The sequence below is a fragment of the Protopterus annectens genome, chromosome 7.part0 (genome assembly GCF_019279795.1).
Source record: "Protopterus annectens isolate FY-2018-M chromosome 7.part0, PAN1.0, whole genome shotgun sequence".
Taxonomy (NCBI): domain Eukaryota; kingdom Metazoa; phylum Chordata; order Ceratodontiformes; family Protopteridae; genus Protopterus; species Protopterus annectens.
The window spans coordinates 1663223793-1663249687 of record NC_056739.1 but is presented as its reverse complement, the minus strand read 5'-3'; the positions used below and the strand labels follow the sequence as shown (position 1 = coordinate 1663249687).

Here is a 25895-nt window from a genome sequence, read left to right as displayed (position 1 = left end):
AGTGCTTTTTACTACTTTATTTCTGTTGATTGCATCAGACATTATTTCATTGGATCTACAATACATAATATTAACATATCTGAAAATTAGGGGTTTGAGCTGGGAGTTGAACCCAGACCCCTTCAGAGCATAAGAGTTCATTTCTTACATAATTTAACTTTCTCACATGCAGTGGTATGCATTCCATAATGTAAGCAGATCAAATTCATACTTCCAATGAGCAATTTGTATGGTAAGTGAATTTTGTAATTTGAATACTTAACACGATAAATGGGCTTACTGGTATCCGGGTCTATATTAAATCAGCGAACACTTAAAAAAGTGAACCCTGATTTATCAACCCCATGTAAGCGAAAGCTTACAATCCCAGACACTTAGAACAGCATTACATACAGTGGGAGCTTCGCCCCACACACCCTCTGATGTGGGGGGCTGTCCCTCCACACCCCCCTACTTAAATAAACCAACTCTGAGATCTCACTACAGTGAAGAAAATGGCAAAATAACAAAGCTGGCCAAGCAATTTCTTTTCCAGGGAAAGAATTTGCTTATATGCCGTTTTGGTATTTTGCCATTTCGTGCTTTCAAGTTCGATCAAGACGGATTCGAAAGAATGTGTCTTCGATCATATAATAGGGACCCTGTTATCCAGCTGGTTTAGTGGCACAGCTGGTAACATAAAGGAATGCCATTATAAAAGCCTGAGTAAAACTCTCAGCTGAAGCACTACCTTCTTTCTCATTTTAATATTTTGTTTCTTCCATGCTGCCTACCAACCATTAACCCTTCCCCACAGGATGAAAGCCAGTTTGCCAAGTCACCCCAGATTGAGTGACATTCAGTCATGTAAGACTATTATGCTGGCATTCATCTTGAGTTCCTTTATATGCACTAACCTGTGTTTCTTCATGTTAGTTCATGGTTTAGCCTACAGTGCTGACCTTTAAACGCATACACTACAACACATATTCAGATTTGTCTAGGATGTGCACTTGGTGTACATGCCCTCATCATGAATCAATTGTTTTTAGCTACCAGTCTACACTTGCAAAAATGCTCAGTATCTGTTGGGTATTAGTACAACAGTGGACCTAACTGCTCCTCACTCTTTCCTTTCCTCCCTCTATATGCATGTGGCAGCATCAGCTGATTGCTCTATTTCTCCCTTATGATATCCTCCAACACCTGAGCTACTAATAGAGCTTGGGTCTTCTGAGAAATAGGGCTTCATCCCTGAAAACTAAGGAACTAGACCAATCCTTCCTCAAATGAGTTAAACTCTATTTCATAATACATGCCCTGCTATTTTGCTTTATGTTTGTACTGCATGTCATTCATATGGTACACAAAGTAGGCATACATTATCTCATAGGATTATACCAGAGTTGTTTGGAACACCACAGCCAATCAGATCTTCACTGTCTATATTGTAAGTAAATCCTTTTCAGTTCTTTTTCCTGTTCAAGATCTCTTTCTTAATCTGAGTAACACTGTTTGTTTTCCTCACTCTCATACTCACTGTCTCTGTTAATGAGTAACAGTGTTTGTTTTCCCCACTCTCATACTCACTGTCTCTGTTAATCTGAGTAACACTATTTGTTTTCCCCACTCTCAAACTCACAGTGTTTATTAATATGAGTAACACTATTCGTTTTCCCCACTCTCATACTCACTGTCTTTGTTAATCTGATTAACACTATTTGTTTTCTCCACTATCATACTCACTGTCTTTGTTAATCTGAGTAACAGTGTTTGTTTTCCCCACTCTCATACTCACTGTCTTTGTTAATCTGAGTAACACTGTTTGTTTTCCCCACTCTCACACTCACTGTCTTTGTTAATATGAGTAACACTATGTATTTTCCCTACTCACATACTCACTGATTCTGTTAATCTGAGTAACACTATTTGTTTTCCCCACTCTCAAACTCACTGTCTTTATTAATATGAGTAACACTATTCGTTTTCCCCACTCTCATACTCACTTTCTTTGTTAATCTGATTAACACTATTTGTTTTCTCCACTGTCATTCTCACTGTCTTTGTTAATCTGAGTAACATTATTTGTTTCCCCACTCTCAAACTCACTGTCTCTGTCAACTGGTGCTCATCATCCTACAGCTTACTTTTTTTTTCTTTCTGTGGTTGGTATCTGCACACAAGTAATCTAAAACACATGATTGGAGAGTAGAGATTTTGCATTTATTTTAACTTTTGCATAAGTCTAGACGTGGCCGATCTACATTATCTTATTGGTATGTTTGTTCCCTTAAACTTTGTGGAAAATGTAACACAGGACACCAGCAGCAGAATAATCAGCAGAAAAAAGGCATGACTCAAAAGGGATGGCTTGAAATTGTAATGTTTTAAAATTAATTATGTCAATCTAATTAAAGAGCAAATGCACTGCCTTAAGCTAATAATAGATTGAAGGCACAAACCAACATTGCTTTTTGTATCTGAAGTAATTGTTCCTTTGGGAAATTAGAAGACAGTTTATCCCAGATTTGTACATGTGACATGCAGATCAGTATTTCACTTGGTATCTAGAAGTCATAGCTCCACTGCCCTCTACAGCATTATAGCATATGACATCCATGACTGTGACAAAGTGGCTGTTATTGCCTGACAGGTCATTCTCCAGTCAACGAACTGTGACATCACAGCAGATAATAAGTGTCAAATAAAATCTTCCGTGCACACTCAATACAAGTATCACACAGGAATGCATCTAATATATATATACATATGCACACACATATACACACACACACACATATATATATATATATATATATATATATATATAGACACACACACACACACACACACACACACACACACACACACACTTAGGTAGATAGATATATATGTGTGTGTGTGTGACTGTGTTTGAATGTCTGTGTGAAAAGTGAGATCTTACCATGCTGATAACAGTAAACTTGCCTCTGTAGCCAAGATATGTTTTGTTAAACTCAGGTTTATTTGTGGGGGAAAAGGAGTGAACAAACAGGAAAGAAACAACCTTGTTCGCAGTTCATTTTAAGATGATTTAATGTACTTCTAAATCTTTAAAAACATATTTCAATAGTTCAGGTTAAACCGTCTTTACCCAGAAACACAGTTAGTGCAAATGTAAATAATGCCAATATACCTATTACTCATAATTTGTAATTCTCACTGTTATCTGTCTCAAAACTCTTTTGTTATTCCATTTGGCATAATTTTCTGAAAATCCCTGTCTTCTTTAATAAACTCTCCAAGTCCTATGGTGACTCTGTCTCTCTTGGTCCCTAGACCTCAGTATGTTGTCTGCTCATAGTACTATCTCTCTATTAGCAAACCAGACCCCGTCACTCTCCTGAGCTTTTCTAGGCCTCTTCATGTTTCTCTGCTTTGAAAACTCCATTTGTCTGTCCTGTCAGCTCTGCTTCCTCTACTATAGAATGCCTCTCTATCTCTGTACATATCTCTGTACATTTCTTACTGTCAGTTTCAGTTCCTCAGGTCATACTCTATGGCTAGCTGCATCAGAATATGTAAAAAGAGAAAGAGAAATTGTGGAGTTAAGGGTAGCTAGATAGATAATCAGATAGATACGACTAGATGGGTAGATAGATTGTTATTTTTTTTCTTTCTTTTTTCTTTTTGTAAATACAAAATGATACATAAACTGATTTCTGTGATGTACTTGCTTGCTTGCAGTAGATGAGGTGGGTGGTTGAATAGCTTTAATAGTAATTTGCAGCACATGTTTTTATGAGCCGTACAGGTTTTGGTGATGTACAAAAATGCAGCATGATCATAAGGCACAAGTGAAAAGCTCCTTATATGCTTCACTTCTTACTTAAAATAAGTTTATTGTTTGGGTAGGGGATGAAAAATGTAGACTACAAAGACGACTGTGGTGTCAGAGGTAGTTTGTAGTATCAGAAAATGGACATGGTAAACCTGGGCAGCTTTCTTTATCTGTTGTCATTGCCTGTTATATGTATGAATAAAGGACTACCTGTCAGCTTCATTTCTGCATTTGAAAAAAGGGAATGTTCCTATAAGATTCAGTATAGTTGTTATTTTTGTACTTTGCAAGCAAGTGAATAAGGCAGAGGGATTATACATTTTTTTTTCAAAACAGGTTTATTGTTTTAACATATAAGAGAAATATCATAACAATTTTATACAAGTAATTAAAAATAGGTATTATTATAATATTCAACAAAACAACTAAAGTATTTACAAAGACATCCACTACAATCAGATCAATTAATTAAACTAAAATACTGTGCTATTGAAATTAGAATTTTTTTAACAAATTTTGTAAATTATCCCATACAATATAATATGATGTTTTTCTAGTTGTTCTCATTCTAATTGTGCTTATTTCCATATGGCACATTATATTCATAACATTTTTAAATTCATTGAACGAAGGAGGTGTATCTGAAATCCAATTTCTAGTTATTATTTTCCTGGCCACTGCTAGGATAGACCATAACAAGGGAAGCTTAATCTTTTAACACATTGAGGTACAGGTGTGTTGAATAATATAAGAGACTTAGAAATAATGAAATTATCTGTAAAAAGAGCCTGCAAAAATTCATTAATTAACTTCCAGTATTCTTTCAACTTCATACAGTCATAAAACATATGAGCCCAGTCAGCATTAATTTCTACATTACATCTCTTACATAGATTATCTTTATTATTTATTTTATTCATCATCAAAGGTGTATAAAAAGATCTATGTAAAAATTTCCATGTATAAAGTCTCCAGACAATGGAAGATGTAGTTCTATAAGCAGATTCCAATATATATTGTTTATCTTGTTGAGTTGGTGGGTCCCCATTAATAGAGGTGAAATAATTCCAGTATGAATCTACACTGTAAAAAGTTTCTTGTCTGATAATTTTATGTATATATGAAAGTTTACCTTTATCAGAAACTTTATGCTGTAAATTTAATATCAAGTAATCAATCAGTTTTGGAATAGATTCTTTAACTGTTATAGACATTAGATCTATTCTATCAATGAGATGTTGTCTAAAGATCTGAACCTCTAACCAGCAAGTTTCTCTTAGATCAAATTCTTGTTTTAAGAAATCTAGATTTTAACTTTATTATCAGATATCAGCTGATACCAGTACTTTAGATCATTATCTATAGCTAAATGAGCTCCTTCAGAAGTAGATGACATAAGCATACCCTGAGTATACATTATAGCGAATACACTAAAATTCCATTCCCTATACTTAGGGTGCATGAATATGAAGTTACGATAACTAATAATAATATTTAATGGGTAACAAACCATATGTTTAGGTGTAATAGGTGAAGTACAAAATTCCTTTAGCAACCACAACATGGAGTTATTTACAATCATATTTTTATGTGTTAAGGAGATTTTCATGAAGTGCATACTAATTAGCTCCCAATAATCTTTCCATTTTGCGATATATGACTGATCTATTAATAAAGTAATAACTTTTATAATAGAAGAGATAATATATAAATTAAAGTCTGGAAAAGAAATACCACCTTGAGACCAACTATTAGTATGTTTCTTTAATGCAATCCTAGGTCTATTAGATGCCCATAAGAAATTTAACATTAGTGTATTCAGTTTCTTGATAATTATTTTTGTAGGTGAAAGTATTATTGATTGTATTAAGTATAAAATCTTGGGGAATATTATCATTTTAATAATTGTAAGTCTCTCCTCCATAGTAAAAAACATATTATTCCAGGTATTAAAAAGATTTTGTATATTAAGAAAACAGGTATTATAGTTATTATATATAATAGATTTAATATCTTTAGATAGTATTATACCTAAATAAGTTATCTGACCTGAACTGGGTACATATTTAGTAAAATCACTAATGAGAATATTTTTTCGTGTATATATAGGTAGTATTTTAGTTTTTTCTTCATTGAATATTAAACCAGAAATACTTTTAAAATTCATCATTTTATCAAATAAAGACTGCATAGAAGAATTAGATCCTGCTGATGTAATTAGAACATCATCTGCAAAAAGTTGAATTTTTGATGTTGTATTTTTGTCTATTTCAAAACCCCCTATGTCAGTACTGTTTCTAATCAAATTAGCCCAAGGCTCCATTACTAAAGTGAATAATAGTGGAGAAAGTGGACATCCTTGCTTTGTACCTTTAAGAATGGGTATTTTTTGTGAAACATATGTTCCTACCTTAATATAAGCCAGCGTTCCTTTGTATAAATGCTCAATTAAATTTACAAATGCATCAGAGAAGTTTGTGCATTTCAGTAAGGTAAACAGATAGTCCCAACTTACTGAATCAAATACTGAACCTATATCAAGACTAATAAGTGTTAAATCTTTCTTTTTCCTATTTGCAAAATCAATTAATGTTAAAGTTCTTCTTATATTATCAAAAGTATTTCTATTTACAATGAAGCCCGTCTGATCTATATCTATAATGCCGGGGATGATTGTCTTCAATCTATCAGCAAAAATACTCATAAACATTTTATAATCAACATTAAGTAATGAGATGCGTCGATATGAAGAACATCTAGTTGGATCTTTATTAGGTTTTAAAATTGGTGAAATAAATGTATATTGCCAAGATGGGGGGGTTATTAACTCAGTTTGGGCCAAAATAAAACCTTATGTATTAATGAATATGTAGTTTTAGAAAGGATTTTATATATCTCTGGTATAATACCATCATTGCCCGGTGCTTTGTTTGATTTAAGCTTATTTATTTGTGTAATAACGTCTGTATATGAAATACTCTTGTCCAATAGTTTAATCTGTTGTTTATTAAGCTTTTTATTCATGTTTGTGGTTATAAACTCCTTTATTTTATCTTTAGGTTCCATGTTAATGTTGTTATGGTTAATCTTGTGAAAGTGATTTCTAAATTCATCCAGTATTTCTGGTATACTAGAAACATTCTTCTTTTTACTTAGAGAAAATATTTCTTTGATATGGTTTTGTTTATTCAATCTTTTTGTTTTATTTTTAAGTCTATGTAAGTATTTGGGGCTTATTGAATAAGACAAAAACTTGTATTTCTCTAAAGTTATTTTAACTTTATGAGTTAAAATTTCTTTGTATTTCTCATTTAGTTTGTTTATTTCTTCAATAACTTTCTTGTCCATAATATTTTCTTTATTATTATGTTTATAAGAGTCTAATTTACTTTGAATATCTAACAATTCCTTATCCCAAGATTTCCTTTTATTATTATACCATCTGATACTTTGTCCATATAGATATGATTTTAAGGCATCCCAAACATAGACAATGGAAACTTCAGGAGTATTATTTATGTCTAGAAAATGTTGTACTTCTGAAAGTATATATTCTTTATAGTCTTTTAGCTGAGTTAAGTATGCTGGTATCCTTTTGATCTGAACATTATGAGTATTTTTATCATGAATTCAAAAACAATTGAGTTATGATCAGATATAGGACATGAAATGATTTTGGAATTAATTAAATCTGTTACCATCTGGTTAGAAATAAAGACCCTATCTATTTTTGAATAAGTTTTGTATCTGTTAGAAAAAAGGTGTATGGTAATGATTTTGAATCTTTCTGATTATTAATATCATTCAAATGATAAGAATTAGCAAAATCATTTAAATGTTTTGCATTAGATGTAATTCTTCTTTTCCTTATAGTGGTAGTATCACTTTCATGTAGTATACAATTAAAATCACCAGCTAAAATAATATCCCCTATAGAGAATGATATGATCTTATCAATATGATGTTTCACTGTATTAATACCAATTCCAGGTATCCAATATACATTAATTAAAGTGTAAGTCTTCCCATTAATTTGTATTGTAACCATACAAAACATTCCTTTGTCATCCTGAAAAGACTTAATGGTTTTAGGAATGGGCATACTTTTATTCCATAAAATAGCCACTCCTCTTTTTTTCTGAGTATGCTCTGAACTAACCAATACTGTATACTTATTAGTGGCTAGTTTATCAATATCTTTTTTTCAAGAGATGGGTTTCTTGCAGGAAGACTAGATTGGCCTTGTGTAAATTAATGTATCTTATTAGGCTTGCCCTTTTACACGGATTATTCAATCCATTAATGTTTAAAGAAATTCCTTTTAAAGATGTCATTTGGCATTTTTAAAACTCAAGAATCTTATGATCGAAATAACAAATAACAAGATAAATAATGTTACATCTCCTCTTTTAGGTGTACCTTTAAATATAGCTGTATTTATTAAATCTCTTATGGGATTTTGTATAGGATTCAATTTTGTTTGTAGTGACAATGAGTATACAAAATATATTGTGGATGTCAAAACTATATACATATAACAATGAACAAGTGAAAATAATGTAAGGATTAAACCTTGCATCCAGCCTGGAGTTGAAAACTCCAACTTAGAGTAGTATTTACTACTCAAGTTAACCCTACCCTAAGCAGCAGTACCTCAGCTACCACCTTATCAATTTAATACTAGTTATATTTAACTGAGGTTAACAGTTTTCAATTCAATTATCTATCAAGACACATTTGGTAAAACAGCATCATATAAACTAAAATAAACTTTTTTTTTTTAAAAACTGTTCATACTACTATATAGATCTATGTAATATATAACACTTGTATTCAAATAGCATTCAAATAATCTTGATGTTAGAAATCAAGAGGAGAGAAAATTAGGTTCTAACATTCATTTAAATCAAAAACTTTGGCTAATATGATTCAGACATTACATATATTAAGATGCATCTATTTTCTGTCATGTGAATACTATTAACAGCTTCCAAAAAAAAAAAATCTTGAATTGTTTGTATATGAGCATTTACTTAAACTCATTATTATCAATAGAGTAAAAAAGTATTCATAAAAATTATTATAAATCATATTGCATAGTTATGCAAATTCTCAGAAACACTTGCATTATTAAAAAAAAAAAAGCCATCACACACATACACACAGACACACACACACATACATACACACACACATACACATACACACACACACACACACACACACACACACACACACACACACGCACACACACACACACACATATATATATATATATATATATATATATATATATATATATATATATATATATATCTGATCTCACTGAGTTATGTCCTTGTTGAGCACTATCCTACTTGCTGTCCCTAGAATAAATCTGTCTGCTTTATAGAAAGTAATGCACAGCAAACACATTTTAGTAACCAGATTTTACAATCACACTAACCTACTGCTTTAAAATATATCACATGACATTTCTTCCAGAATAGAATTATAAAATTGTTTATGCTTGTCAATCAGATGAATTAAATGAATTATAATAAAGTATATGTTTGGAACAGAAGTTTTTAACACATATTATTATGCTGCTGTTAAGTAGATTTTCAAAAACATTTAAATAAATGTTTCATTTTCTATGCCTTCTAAAATAAGACATTTACTTACTACAAGAAACTACATCATTTAAACTCATTATAACTGACATTTTATGAATAGAGTATTTTTCCTGAATCTGTGGTGTGTCAGTATGATAATTAGGTCAGAGGTTATACTAACTGCTTTCAGTTTCTCTGTGAGAATTCTGTGAGTTGAAGCTTTTGAAGAGATTATACATTTTGATGGACATGAATACTGATGGAATGTTGGCCTAGAGACTTTCTTCAGTGTTCTAAAAACTTACTTTGTATAAGCTAATTAACTAATTGAACACAGAGTGGTGCATGGCTTATTGGGCAATAATCTTAGTAGAGTATGCTATGAGGTGCAGCGGAATCATTTACCTGTATGTAAAGAGGTAATCTTAAAATTACTGGACTATGATGATTGCCTACAGTAAATGGCAAAAGAAATTATTCAGTTCCTGTCTTCTAAATCTAAGAAAATGTATCTTGTTTTAGGCTGTGCTACCCTAGAGGAGGTTATATTTATCAGGGGTCTTCCCCTACATGGGGAGATCTGGGGGTTCTCATATAAGTTTATGTCTGATATGATCCATGATTTTTTTTTCACTTCCTCTTACTCGAGTTCCCTGCTAGGGACCTCAACTACCTGTATAGTTATTGTAACATATTGTGTTAACAACTAGATTACAACAGCAGGGAATTCTTTTCAAAATTAAGTGGTACACTCAACCACATACAATTGTCAGGGTGATCCAGAGGTCTACAAGCAAGTAGCATCCAGAGAAAGACTTGGTATGAAACTCTATTACCCTGTTTTTGTCATAAATGCCACACCGCACATCCATAAGGTATTTAAGAACTAACTTTAAGACAAATTGGGTAAATCTGTGATTTGTTGTTTATAAGAATACCTTCCTTTGAAACAGTAAACATAACTGTTACCTTTTGTATAGTAAACACAATTAACTTGTTTTCTTTTTTCCCCTTGTTTGTCTAGTTCAACGAGAAGGCAAAACCAGTGTCCTGTTTTAACCATTTAGTTCAAGCAAATGTTCGCAACAAAAGAGTCTTCAAGGATAAAGTGCAACAGATGGTGGCAAAAGGCACTACTGACTACAAAGCAGGATTTGAGTTTGCTTTTGAACAACTTCAAAATGTAAGTGACATTTCTTGATATATAGACTGCTATTTTAATAACCACAATCCTCAACAGAAAAAAGAATACACACACACACACACACACACACACACACACACGTGTGTGTGTGTGTGTGTGTGTGTGTGTGTGTGTGCTTGAGTATGTACGTGTAACTTCTCATGTGGAAGGGAAGTCCCCAGTATGCTTACATTTATAACAACTCCAAATTCACAGCACTTTAACACAGGCTATATCATGTTATGGGAGAACACTACTAAACAATAAATATCCCTACCATGCTCATTTGTTGGATACTACCACAATTCTGTTAAAGATGATTTTTGAGCTCTGAATTTGGCAAATCTATATAAATAAATTAAGCACAAAGTTCAAAGTTCTTCCTGTTTTTGAGTCACATAATGAAGACATTATTGAAATGCTTGATTTTTTTTTAAACTAATATTCATGACATGAGTTTTCAAAAAATAAATGATTATAGAATGTGATGGTTGATGAGTATGTGCAATAATGATATGCCAAGCAAATGAAGGAGGCATACTTGTGTATATATGATTCAATAATGCAAGACATAGAAAAGTGAAGTTTCATATCTGAGACCGGAAAGTACCACATGCGACCAACCACAGGGCAAGTCTAGAGCACAGTGGCATTTGGTAACTTCCTGTGGAGGCATGGGCAGTGATACAGCATACAATGATTATTTCATGGTACATATTTGAGAAAGTTTGCACATTTTTTCATGAAAAAACAAAAATACCCACAAGTGGACTCCACTCTATAGTATGAAGACTACAATGCTTGTAGCAATATTCATGCTTTCCATGTGAAACTTTAAAGGGCAAATACTTATGATTACAGTACTGATGTCCAGGAGAAATTTACCCTGAATGCCTTTCACTAAGAGGCAAACACCTTGCGTTATACAGAGAAATGGTAATCCACTAGAATGTACACAGACTCTTAAGAAGCCTGCTTCATAACTAATTTCCACAGCACTATCATTGCTGGAAACACAAGATACAACTATGAAGGCCTGAGCAACACTGGCAACCATTTTGTGAGTGATACTTTCAGTTTTACTATTACTTGCACCTAGTGCAGCCATCTTTGTGTATCACTAACACCATATCCCTTGTTATTTTTGCATTGAAAGGATTTTCAGTGAATGGCCCTCAAGTGTGCCTGATGGCAAGGTTGCTTGCATGTTATAGAGAGATAAAGCCATGATTAAGATCTAGATAGCAAAGCATTGAATAGTGGTGTAAGTGTTGGAGAGTGGAATTGAGTAGGGCAAGAGGAATGATGGACAAGTGCTTGTCTGCCGCTATTTGGCAGGAAGAGTAGGGACATTTGTCAGCAGAGCATTAATGTTTTTAATAGAAACTATATCACCTAATGGAAAGCATCTGCTTCTAAAGATGGACAGGGTGGTCAGAGTGTTTATATCACTTATGGAGATTAAAGCTAATGTGTCTGCATGAGGGAAAGCATAATGCTGATGAGATAACCCCTTTTATGGCTGTTTCATGACAAACTTACTGTAGTAGCAGTTTTAGATGAGAGCACCATGAAAATGTATGTATGAAGAGGCAAAAATATCTATCTATCTATCTATCTATCTATCTATCTATCTATCTATCTATCTATCTATCTATCTATCTGTCTATCTGTCTATCTATCTATCTATCTATCTATCTATCTATCTATCTATCTATCTATCTATCTGTCTATGTGTATGTATACTGGAGATTAGTAGCCATTAGTGACATTACTTATTCAGTCCCTACAGCACATACAAATATTGTGATATGCACATTAGTGACATTGTCTCTCAAATCCCTGTAGCATGTAAATATATGGTGCTATGCACATTAGTAACATTGCTTCTCCAGTCCCTACAGCATGTAAAGATATCGTGTCATGCACATTTACTGACATTGCATCTCCAATCCCTGCCACACATACAGATATGGTGCTGTGCACATTAGTGACATTGTTTCTCCATTCTCTGCTGCGTGTTCTGATATGGTGTTATGCACATTAGTGACATTGCCTTCTGACACCCTGCTGCACATACAAATATGGTGTTATGAGCATTCATGATATTGCCTCTCCATTCCCTGCAGAATATACAGATATGGTGTTGTGCATGCTAGTGATACTGTTTATCCAGTCCTTGCCACACAGTACATATTAGTGGCATTGTCTTTCCATTCTCTGCCACAAGTTCAGATATGGTGCTATGCATATTAGTGACATTGCCTCTCCAGCACCTGCCACACATGCAGATGTAGTGCTATGTGCATTAGTGAAATAGCTGCTCCAATCCCTGCAGTGCGTACAGATATGGGCTATGACATTAGTGACATTGCCGTTTTAGTCCCTACAGCAGATGCAGATATGGTGCTATGCACATTAATGACTTTGTCTCTTCTGTCCCCGTAACACGTACAGATATGGTGCTATGTACATTAGTGATATTGCCTGTTCAGTCCTTGCAGCGCATACAAACACAGTGCTATGGACATTAGGAGAACACAGTGGTCACATGGCAGTTGAACTACCTCATTGCTTATCAGATGTATGAGACCCACTTATATGAGTCACGATGCTTTGAAAAACAGCTGTGATTCAGACAACAGACAGCAAACTCCAGAACTTGCAGTTAGACTGTTAATACATTTTCTTGTATTCTTTTTCTTTATTTAAACATTTCATCACTTGCACCCCCAGATGTGGGAAATGTGCAACTCACACCTACACTATTTATATATGCTAACGATGACACTGCTGTACCACAGAGTGTGGGAGGAATCTGTGGTGCTGCAACCTAGCACGTAATATGTGCTTCCCTTTCATACTACTTATATATACTAATGATGACACTGCTGTACCACAGAGTGTGGGAGGACTCTGCGGTACTGCAACCTTGCACATAGTTTGTGCTTCCCTTTCATACTATGTATATATAGTAACAATGACACTACTGTACCACAGAGTGTGGGAGAACTCTGCAGTACTGCAACCTTACACATAGAATGTGCTTCCCTTTCATACTATTAATGTATACTAACAATGACACTGCTGTACCACAGAACGTGGGAGGAGTCTGCAGACTGCAACCTTGCATGCAATATGTGCTTCCCTTTCATACTTTCAGTTCTATTATTCTAAGGATCACAGTTATGGTCCACATTTTTTCAGCAGGCACCTGGGTCTCTTGCTACTATTTATCTTAGACACATATTTATGGTTGCTCTAGTTAATTAGATTGCCTTTGTTAGAAAGACAGCAGTTATTTCCAGATGCATGCTGGGTGCTTCATTCTGACTTATAGAGTTTAACTTGGTCAGCAAGTGAAGACTTTGGCAATCTGGAGTTTGGAGTCAGAGCTGCAAGAAGTAACTTGCTTACAGCTCATTACTTTAACAGCTGTTTTAATATTTACTCCTCTGTCTCAGCCTGACAAGCCAGGAAGTTCACTCCATGGACAGGTATTGCTGTCAGCCATGAAAAATGTCAAGCCTAAGGGATCACATGGATTCCATTCAGTATAGATCTGGCGTATAGATCTGGCTTAGACATTGCACATTTCATTGAACATTCATGTCTTTGATGTGTTTTCAGCTACTTCTAAAACAACTACTTAGCAAATGTTCATGTCCATTTCTCAGAACAAGTAGTTCACAGGTCAAAATGTAACACAACAGTAGATGTAAAAAAGAGCTGAACAGATTCATTCATGCATAGGTGTGCACTAATTTTTTGTCATCCGTCTTCATTTAATGATGAACAAGTTATGAACAATCATGTACTGCCATTTGTAAATGTCTGTCCTGTTCCACATGGTGTTCAGCCACCTAACCTGTCAGTGATGGCATATGCATTGTGATTATTCACTTATAAACAGTAAAAGCATCTGGGTTTTCTACAATGATTTCATACATAATCCAATTTATTGTAAAAAAGGAGATGTACACAGTAGGACAGTGAAAGAAATGATGGATTGCACCTACAGGGCTCGAAGGACTTGTGCATTCCAGCAGGATACCTTCTTATCAGAGATCCTAACTGTGCATCATCTAAGACATGCACATATCATGACAGAGATGCGGTAGCACCTTTCCCAAGTGCAGTACCTTGAACAAATGCACACCTGGTTATTCAGTGCAAGTTATATGTACCACTGTCTACATTATGACATAGCTGTCCCCAGGTATTATTGCTGTAGATAGTTGTATAATGTCATATCTTACCCTTATCCAAGTTGTATGTGTTTGGGTGTAAGATTCAAAGTAACGCACAACCAGACAATATATGGAATCTGCATATTTCTGCCAGACTGTGTTACCCAACAGTCATATATTTTTCTTGTTTTATTTAACAACATATGAATTTTAGTTTGAATGCCAAAACTGAAGTCTAAGTCAGTAAAATACTATGCAAAAAAATGAACTGCCCACAATTCCTGTAATGATCTTATTTAGGGTCACTCTTAATCTAAAGTTTATTTAATTAATTCATATTTTAGAAAACTGTTTGCACACAGGTAAGTGGTCTGTTGTTCGCTACAGAATCTGTCAGGGTGATTAGTTTCAGTCTGCTAGACCATGTACATTTTTGTTTGTAGATGCTTTGGAGAGGGTCCAGTGTTTGAATCATCCTGGGAAGGGTTCATAGGTTCATAGGTAAGTACTAAGCTATCTGCCCATGGGCATTTATAAGCCTAGCCACAGAGTGATGGCTTTCGCCTCCCCATTAGATTAGTAACCTTGGCCTCTGTCAACAGGGCTCCTGAAGTGATCCCAGGGTAAAACTTACGATTACCCATCCACTCATCAAGATTTCTCTTGAAGAGGGTCAAAGAGCAGCTCTGTCGATTATGGATTGGGATTCTATTCCTGAGTGAGGGGAGTTGCTGGGACAGGAATCTATCCCTCCAGCATGTCCTGTTTATTGTTGTACATAGGTTCAAGTCACTAGAATGAGTGGTTCTGAGAGATCTCATTTTTTTGAGGTGAAGCATGTCCATTAGTTCAGGGTTTGACATGGCCCTATAGTTCAGGCACAGGTCACCTCTGAGCAGACGGTAAGCAACTGAGAAGAGCTGGAGCTTTTTTAGTCGTGCTTCATAGGGTAATTGTTTAAGGCCCTTAATCCTCTTAGTGTGGTACTTCTGTGGTCTTTCTAGTTGTTGCAGGTGTCTAGTGAGGTACATCCCAAATGGGGCATTGTACTCTATTATGGGCCTAATGAGTGAGGAGTAAAGGGGCACAATCACCTCCTTGGATCTGGATGAGAAACCCTTTGTGATCAGGTGTGCCACATAGAAGGATTTCCTGACCATTTTGGCTATGTGGTTATCAAAGGAGAGCATGCTATCTACTTGGGTGACCAGGTCCCTAATTACTTCTTCTGTACTTAGTAGATTCCCATCTATGTGGTAGTTTGTTGGTACTTTGTTTTTCCCAAATGGGATTACTATGCATTTTTTGGCATTTAGCTTGAGGCTGTGACTTTGACACCAGGTGTTTGTCTCTGTGAGACCCTTTTGCAGGATGTCAGCTGGAGAGTCAATTATTGCACCCAATTTACAGTCATCTGCGAACTTGGTTAGCCACAGTCCCTCCGCCTTTGCCTGTACTTCGGAGAAATATATACCAAACAGGAGGGGTCCCAGGACTGAGCCCTGTGGGACTCCGCTTGTGACTGGTTTAGAGTCAGACATGGTGCCTGCCACTTTTACCGTGTGGGTTCTGTCTGAGAGCCAATTGGCAACCCATCTCGTGACATGGGGGTTGATATTTAAGCTGGTTAGTTTGTCTATGATCCCTGAGTGTGGGATGGTGTCAAACGCCTTAGCGAGGTCCAGATATGCTGTGTGGACCACCTTCCCTTCATCTATGGCCTTGGTGACTGTTTTGAAGAAGTCGACCAAGTTCAGGAGGCAGGATCTGCCTTTAACAAAGCCGAACTGGGTGGGGTCCAGTGTCTGGAGGTTCCCAATGTCCCTGTTAATGAGCTCCATGATAATGCGTTCCATGGCTTTGCAGACCAAGCTAGTCAAGCTTATAGGGCGATAGTTCCCAGGGTCAGTTGTGGCACCACCTTTGTGGAGTGAATACTGTTGCTGTACGCCATTCTTTGGGTACATAGCCTGTAGAGAGGCTGAGTTTGAATAGTGATTTGAGATGGGGGGTTAGTTCATTTTGAAGCCCGTGTAAGACACAACCTGGGATAGCATCTGGTCCGATTGATGCTATGTTTTTGGCCTTTGCAAGGGCTGTCTTTACTTGTGTGTCTGAGATATCTGGAGCGCCACATTCTTCTGGGATTGGTGCTAGCCCCTTTGGTGGAGAGGGGGGGGGGAGTTTGCACTGAACTTGTCAGCCAGGATGTTGGCAATGTTAGTTGGTTCAGTGTATTTATGGCCATTATGCACTAACTCGGAGCATATCTGAGAGTTTGCCCCTAGACTCTTGACATAGTTAAAGAAGGAAAAGTAGACAGCACAAACACCCACCAGGGCAGAGTCAAATGAAAAAACTTTTAACACCACAAAGTCCAGTGGTCTACCAACGAAGATGACTCACAGCAGTTCAAACAGCAGGTTTTCAAACAGCAAGTTTTAATGAATGGACAAGGCTTGCTGTTTGAAAACCTGCTGTTTGAACTGCTGTGAGTCATCTTCGTTGGTAGACCACTGGACTTTGTGGTGTTAAAAGTTTTTTCATAGTTAAAGAAGGCCTTGTGGTTATCCTTAGAGTCATTGGCTATTTTTCTTTTGAAGTTCAACTTTTATCAATATACCTGGTGCATGTGAAATAAAACTGCAGCACATAAAAACTCATTCATGTCAATGATCATAAAGGACAGTAAGCAAGAATGCTTAAGGGCAATGTGGATTCTGTATTTTGTTTGTAGGATTAACCTCATTGGAAGACAAAGTGCAATTTTTAGTGTTCAGACTGAATGTAGAGGAACAGATTGAGCCAGACACTACATGTTACTTAGCTATCAAGATTTGTTTTTGTGTTTGGTGATGGTGTAGTCCCAGGGAATAAAAACATGAGAATGGACTGGTACAACTCCCACAAAAGAAAAAAACATTTGTTCCGCCATAAAATATATTGTTGGCAAATAATCTGCAAAGATACCTCATGTCAACAGGTAATCACAGACTGTGTGTGTGTGTGTGTGTGTGTGTGTGTGTGTGTGTGTGTGTGTGTGTGTGTGTGTGTGTGTGTGTGTGTGTGTGTGTGTGTGTGTGTGTGTGTGTGTAAGTGTGTGTCTAAATATATATATATATATATATATATGGATTCACTTTATATCCTCAAAATATCGAAATTCAGTATTTCAAAGCTATAAAGTCAAATTTTGAAACCACGAAATTCAAAATCTCGCACATCGGAGATTTTGAATTTCGCACTTCTACTGCAAACACACACACACCATCCTCCCCACACACAACACAAGCTCTCTACTACATAAAAGCAGGGGGACAAGCACCCCTGCACCCCCCATGTGGGGAGCTGCACCCCCCCACATAAATATTCTCACTCTGAGGTTGCACTACACACAGACACACACAAAACACCACCACACAAGCTACAATCTCCTCGCACACACACATCACAGCAACAAAATACACTGACACACACCACAGCCCCTACCCAAAACCCTTAACACACACACATACTTATCTGAATCCATAACCACAGCGAAACCTCAGAAGCGAAATTCAAAACTGCCACTATTCGAGATTTTGAATTTCATGCTTCTGAGCTTTTGCTGTTCTCAGGATTCTACTTTATGGGCTCGAAATACTGAATTTCAATATTTCAGTATTTCGAGCTTCTAAAGTGAATCCATATATATGTAGAGCTTTAGCCGGCTAACATCTACCTGAAATCAGCTGGACGTATAAGTGAATTTAAGTACACTTTTATCTGCTCTTTTGCATATAGTACTGTATTTAATTTATTTATTTGTGTTTTTCACTGAATATTAACTCAACTGAAGTTGTGGCTGTCTCTCTACAGAGTACTTTTTAGAATTTCTGTGTAGCCATTGATAGCAGTGGGGGTAGTTTCAGCTCATCACTGAAATCCTGTCTTACCTTATATAAGTGGTACATTTTGAGTTATCTCTGCTTAATATCAGAGCTTTGGCCAACTAACATCTACCTGAAATCAGCTGGATGTATAAGTGAATTTAAGTACACTTTTTCTGCTCTTTTGCATATAGTACTGTATTTAATTTATTTATTTGTGTTTTTCACTGAATATTAACTCAACTGAAGTTGTGGCTGTCTCTCTACTGTTCCCCTCCCACCCCTGCTGTTCTTGTTTTGGTAGCAATGTTGGTGGCTTTGAAATTGCCCACCTCTCTTGTAGATTTGTATTTGGATACTCCTTCTGGGCCCATCTCATTTGCTCACTGAGTGCAGTGAGATCATATTCTGATTTCAGGCACTCCTACTGTGTACAAAGAGAGCATTTGGGAAGGACAACCCCTGTAGCCTCTTAATCCTGCTCTGTTCCTTCCCTCACAAAAAAAAAAAAAAATATATATATATATATATATATATATACACACACACACACACACACACACACACACATATATATATATATATATATATATATATATATTATTCATCTGCTCTTACTGTAACTGTCTTAGTTGCTCTTCTGCGTGCTATCTGTTCAGTCGCTCTTACTCTGCACTTATTACTGCTTGTTAATAGCCTTCTAATTTACTGCCTTCTGCACTTGTTTTTTAGTCGTTTGTTAATTTAATTGCATTTATTTGAACTGTATTTGCCATAGTGTTGCTACACGCTCGGGTGTGCTGGCCTGCACTACAATCTGAATTGTATTTACTGATGTTTTAGTTGCTTTTCTGTAAAAAAAAAAAAAAAAAATCTAAGCTTGTTTTCTGCCTTTCCTGTAACTAGTCAAGTTCAGATACAAACTTGCTGTATCCAGGACTGTTGGTAAGCTTCTGAGCCCCCCCAAGCCTTTCTGTGTTGGAGGGAAGCCTTCTAGCTTATCAGTGGGAGTGGTAAGCACTAGGTAGCCTATCTACCATGGGAAGAGTGAGTTATGGATCTGAAATTGTAGTTCATTGGCCATTTGGGCAGTTTTTCCATCTCTTTCTACTTTCTGGTTAAAAGCCTGTTTTGCGTTTGGTCCCCACCTTTCATATAACTAGTGTAATCCAGGTACATATTTGCTGTATCCAGGACTGTTGGTGAGCTTCTGAGCCCCCCAAGCCCTTCTGTGTTGGAGAGAAGCCTTCTAGCTTATCAGTGGTAGTAGAAAGCACTAGGTAACCTATCTAACACAGGAGGAGTGGTTTCTGTCCCAGAAATTATAGTTTATTGGCTGTTTGGGAAGCTTTTCCATCTCTTTCAACCTTCTGATTTAAAAGCCTGTGCTTGAGCTTGTTTCCTGTCTTTCCTGTAACTAGTCTAGTCCAGGTACAGATTTGTTGTATCCAGGACTCTTTGTAAGCTTCTGTGCCCCCCAAGCCTTTCTGTGTTGGAGGGAGGTCTTCTAGCTTATCAGTGGAAGTGGTAAGCATTAGGTAGCTTGTCTATCACAAGAGGAGTGGTCCGTGGCCCAGAAATTGTAGCTATTGGCTGTTTGACCAGTTTTTTCCATCTCTTTCATCTTTCTGGTTTGAAAGCCGCACTTGTGCCTGTTTCCCGCCTTTCCTATAACTAGCCTAGTCCAGTTACAGAGTTGCTGTATCCAGGATTGTTAGTAAGCGTCTGAGCCCCCAAGCCTTTCTGTGTTGGAGGAAAGCATTTCAGCTTATCAGTGGGAGTGGTAAGCACTAGGTAGCCTATCCTCCACGGGAAGAGTGAGTTTTGGCCCAGAAATTGTAGTTTATTTGGCCGTTTGGGCAGTTTTCCATCTCTTTCAACTTGCTGGCTTAAAAGCCTACGTTTGTACTTGTTCCCCACCTTTCCTGTAACTAGTCTAGTCCAGGTACAGATTTGCTGTATTCCAGGACTCTTTGTAAGCTTCTGAGCCCTGCCAAACCTTTCTGTGTTGGAGGGAAACGTTCTAGCTTATCAGTGGGAGTGGTAAGGATTAGGTAGCCTATTTACCACAAGAGGAGTGGTTCCTGGCCCACAAATTGTAGCTATAGGCCGTTTGGGCAGTTTTTTTTCCATCTCTTTCAATGTTCTGGTTTAAAAGCCGCACTTGCGCTTGTTTCCCACCTTTCCTATAACTAGCCTAGTCCAGATACAGAGTTGCTGTATCCAGGACTGTTGGTAAGTTTCTGAGCCCTGCAAGCCTTTCTGTGTTGGAGGAAAGCCTTCTAGCTTATCAATGGGAGTGGTAAGCACTCGGTAGCCTGTCTAGCATGAGAGGAGAGGGTCTTGGCCCAGAAATTGTAGTTTATTGACCATTTGGACAGTTTGTCCGTCTCTTTCAACTTTCATGTTTAAAAGACCCCATTTGTGCTTGTTTCCCATCTTTCCTGTAACTAACCTACTGGGTAGCACTAGAAAGCCTTAAACTGATACAAGCTTTGTAGTTTAGGAGAGAGACTTTGGAGTGATTAAGTATCAGTTTTCTGTACTTTCTTGCTGTACTTAACTGTTTTCCGCCTAAACGCAGATTTTCCAGCATTTATTGTGATTTAAAAGCTTGTTTTTTTCACATATTGTACTTATTTGACTGCCTGCACTTTTAAAAAGTTATTTGTTTAAATAATCTGTTTAACTGTTGTAGGCTACACAGTAAGTGCAACAGCGTTTTCTGATCATTTGCAGTTGTTTAAAGCTGTTTTAAGTGTATTTTTTACTGCTTTTGCCTTATCTTTTAAAAAAAACCGAAAAAAAAAAATTCCTTGTTTCCCGACATTCTAAGCTAGTATAGTCCAGTTTTCAGGCTAGTGCTGAATTCAGGGCTGTGATACTAGTTTCTGAGTTTCCCATACCTTACTTGGATAGAAGGAAGTTTCTCTGTTCACCTGTGAGAGAGGGGAGCTTTGAGCAGCCTATCTGTCCCTGGAGGAGTGGTTCCAGCCCAGAAGTTAGTAGTTTATTGGCCATTTTGGGCTAATTTCTATCTCTTTCATTTTCCTGCTATAATAACTGCGTCTGCACGGTTTTGCACAACGGGCAGTGCCGGTTAGCTACGGTTAAATTATTCCCGGCTCCACTAAGTCTCCTCTTCAGTTTTTCCCTTGAAACTAGTCTAACACTCAACCTAAGCACTCAAAAAGCATCTTACAGCCCAGCACTTCCTCAGACCTAATAGCAAGCACTAATATACCCTGACACTGATTGCGCAGCAGGGCAATGCTCTTTATTCACTCCTCACCAACCAAGTGACTAAGCAGCTCACCCTACTATTCAGGCATGACCAAAAGGCAACTTCAGATGCACTCTCCAGTCCAGCTGGTGAATCTGGGTATCCTGAGGCAATGTTACAACTGCCTCATGTACACAGACAACCCTCTCCTCCTACCACAAAACACTAACATATGCGAGAGATTCAATTGTACAGCCAAACCGGAAGCTAAGTTGTCTCCACCCAAGACTGGAACAGACAGTCAAGAGGAGAAGGTTAACACTTGCACCACAACTCCAGCCACACATAGACCTACTAAAACAGCACTGGCAAAAAATACACATAAATACACAAAATCATACTCGGAGGCTCTAAATAAAAACCTGCAAAAGCATCAGAGACCTCTAAAGCAGACACCCAAACAACCTGCACTTCCCGTCACAAACCAAACAACACATAAAACACAAAATCAGTGTGCCGCATAATCACAGTCCTTAAGGTGAAATAACGTACCTAACACACTAGTAATAGGTGACTCTGTACTCAGGCACACTGACATCCCACTCACTAGGCTGGACAAGCAGAAGTTTACTGTTAGCTGCCTGTCGGGAGCCAGAATCTGCCACATAACACAAGCACTCAGGTTACTCCAGAACAAGTACAAATATGACTCTGTCATTGTTCATATTGTTGTGAATGACCTGAGACGTACCTCCCTGGACTACATGAAAAGAGATGTGGAAGAGCTCTCTGATCATGTAGCCCAGGCTGGTATGACCCTGACCCTGAGTAGCATCCTGCCCTCATCAAGAATGATACCTCAGTATGAAGAAAAAAATTATCAGTTTCAACAATTGGCTAATCTTCTTGTGTCATTCAAAGGGGATCCAGTGTCTGTCAGCTTGGGACGACATGCTCGGCAAGCCTCGTTGCTTCGCAAGAGACGGCTTGCACCTGTCACCCATAGGCTTTTGAATACTGGCCAAGGCTCTTGCTGACCACATAGTGCCTTTTTTTAGGCAAGGCTCAAAAGTCAAACCCACCTCTGTAAACAGCGCAATTAACAAAAACGTAGGGTTATGCTACTCAATGCCAGGAGTTTAAATCTCAAAATGCACGCGCTCTAAGTACTGCTCAGCATGGAGAATGTCGACATCTGTGCAGTTGCTGAAACCTGGTTCAAGGCTCCAGAGAGCACCCCAGCACTTCCAGGCTACAACTCATACCACACGTTTCGGTCACAGAACATGGACCGAAACACAAAAGGCGGGAGTGTATCCATATTCATCAAGGATTATCTACACCTCCAGGTTAGTGGTGCAGCATGATATCTCTGAGATCATCCATGTGCAACTAATATCAGGCAAATTTGCAGTGCAAATTGTGGCCTGCTACAGATCACCCTCCATGACCCAGGATCACCACTCCACCTTTCTAGAGACACTGGAAAACATGAAGGTCCTACCGAATACCCTGATATTCAGCAATTTCAATTACCCTACCATTCACTGGGAAAACTACTCGAGTACAAATTCCCAGGCCCAGCGCTTCCTGGAATTCATCAACTCAAATGGCCTGGATCAGCTGGTAAACTCCCCTACCAGAGGTGAAAACATATTGGACCTGGCCATCACCAACATGGTTGACAGGTGTTCCACACCAGAGGTCAACCCGTCACTGGTTAGATCAGACCATAAACTAATCACTCTGGATGTCCACACCCCCCCCACCACCCCAACTAAGGAAACAACAGTAAAAAACTTTTCTAAAGCAAATGTCACCTTACTTAAGACAGAGGTGGTAAGTTTCACAGCCCCCAAACTAAAGGATAATGCTGCCCAAGATGCAGATGCAAATGCACTCTATGAGCACCTACAAGGATGCATGGATTGTGCCATCCCTAGCAAAACCAAGACTCATTCCTCTAAGAAGAGGAAACCAGTTTGGTGGACCCCTGCAATAAACAGGTTATACAACAGAAGGAGGAAACTAGTTCAGAAAAAAAGCAAATCCCAAAAATGAAAGACATCCCTGATCAGTATCAGTAAGAAACTGAGGTCCCTCATGAAATCATCCAAGGCTAACTTCGAAAGAAAAATGGCCAAGGATTCAAAGGATAACCACAAAGCCTTCTTTAGCTATGTTAAGAATCTAAGTGGCAACTTGCAGATATGCACTGAACTAGTGCAAAATAGCACAAAATATACTGAACCTACTGATATTGCCAACATCCTGGCAGATAGATTCAGTGCAAACTTCACCCCCCTCTCATCTCCAAAAGGGCCCACAACAATACCGGAAAAGTTTAGTGTCCCAAAAATCACAGACGCACAGGTGAAAACAGCCCTTTCAAAAGCCAAAAACACAGCATCAATGGGACCAGATGGTGTCCCAGGCTGTGTCTTGCACTAACTACAGAATGAACTAACCCCCCCCCCCACCTAAACATGCTGTTCAACCTCAGCCTCTCCACAGGTTATGTGCCCAAAGAATGGTGCACAGCAACGGTTATTCCTCTCCACAAAGGAGGGGCCACTACTGACCATGGTAACTATCGCCCCGTAAGCCTGACTAGCCTTGTCTGCAAGGCTATGGAGCACATTATCATGGAATTCATTAAAAAAGACATTGGGAAACTCCAAACACTTGACCCAACCCAGTTCGGCTTTGTTAAGGGCAGATCATGCCTTCTAAACCTGGTTGACTTCTTCAAGACAGTCACCAAGGCCATAGATGAGGGAAAGGTCGTTCACACAGCCTACGTTGACCTCGCCAAGGCTTTCAACACCATTCCCCTCTCGGGTATTACAGAAGAACTCACCAGCCTGAACATAAACCCCTATGTCATGAGATGGGTTTCCAACTGGCTTAAAGACAGAAATCACATGGTTAGAATAGCGGGTTCCAGGTCCGACTCTAAACCAGTCACAAGTAGGGTCCCGCAAGACTCGGTCCTGGGACCCCTACTGTTTGGCATATACTTCTCAGAAGTACAGGCAAACACAGGAGGACTATGGCTAAACAAGTTCGCCGATGACTTTAAACTGGGAGCCATAATTGCCTCTCCGGTTTACACAGACATCCTCCAAAAGGGCCTTACTGAAATGGACACCTGGTGTCAAAGTCATGGCCTCAAGCTAAATGCCAAAAAATGCAGAGTCATCCCTTTTGGGGAAAACAAAACACCCATGAATTACCACATAGGTGGCAGCCCCCTTAATACAGAAGAGATAATAAGAGATCTGGGGACCCAGGTAGATAGCACTCTCTCCTTTGACAATCATATTAACAAAGTAGTTAGGAAATCCTTCTATGTCGCCCATCTAATTACTAAAGTGTTTACATCTAGAAATAAAGAGGTTATAGTGCCCCTCTACTCGTCACTCATTAGACCCATAATAGAATACAATGCCCCATTTGGGATGTACCTCACAAAGCTTCCAACAGCTGGAAAGACCATAAAAGTACCTCACCAAGAGGATTACTGGTCTCCAACATATGTCCTATGCAGCCCGACTGAAAAAACTCTGGCTGTACTCAGTGGCATATCGCTTACTCAGAGGTGATCTCTGCCTGACTTACAAAGCCATGTCCAACTCAGAATTGATGGACATGCTCCACCTAAAGAAATCCAAGTCACTGCGAGCCACACGCTCTAGTGAGCTAAACCTCACCACAACAATAAATAGAACATGCTAGAGGGATAGATTCCTGTCACAGAGACTCCCCATGCTTTGGAACAAAATTCCAAAATACATCAGGCAGAACCCCTCACTAACACTCTTCAAGAGAAACCTTGATGAATGGATGGGTAACAGAAAATACACTCTTGAGATCACTTCATTGGCTCTGCTTGACAGAAGAACAGTTAATTAATCAATGGGGCTGACAAACTCTGGCTAGGCTTATAAATACCCTCGAGCACATAGCCTAGTACCTACCTATGAACCTATCTATCTATCTATCTATATATATGTGTGTGTGTGTGTGTGTGTGTG

General features: G+C 37.8%; 1 protein-coding gene across 1 annotated transcript in view; it reads left to right on the top strand.

Annotated features, from left to right (window-relative positions):
* Positions 1-25895, top strand: part of CACNA2D2 (calcium voltage-gated channel auxiliary subunit alpha2delta 2) — a 5241953-nt gene that overhangs the window by 4119089 nt on the left and 1096969 nt on the right. The window contains exon 11 of the mRNA XM_044078189.1: positions 10418-10576. Coding sequence (XP_043934124.1) covers positions 10418-10576 — 159 coding nt within the window. The remainder of the gene's footprint in view (positions 1-10417; positions 10577-25895) is intronic.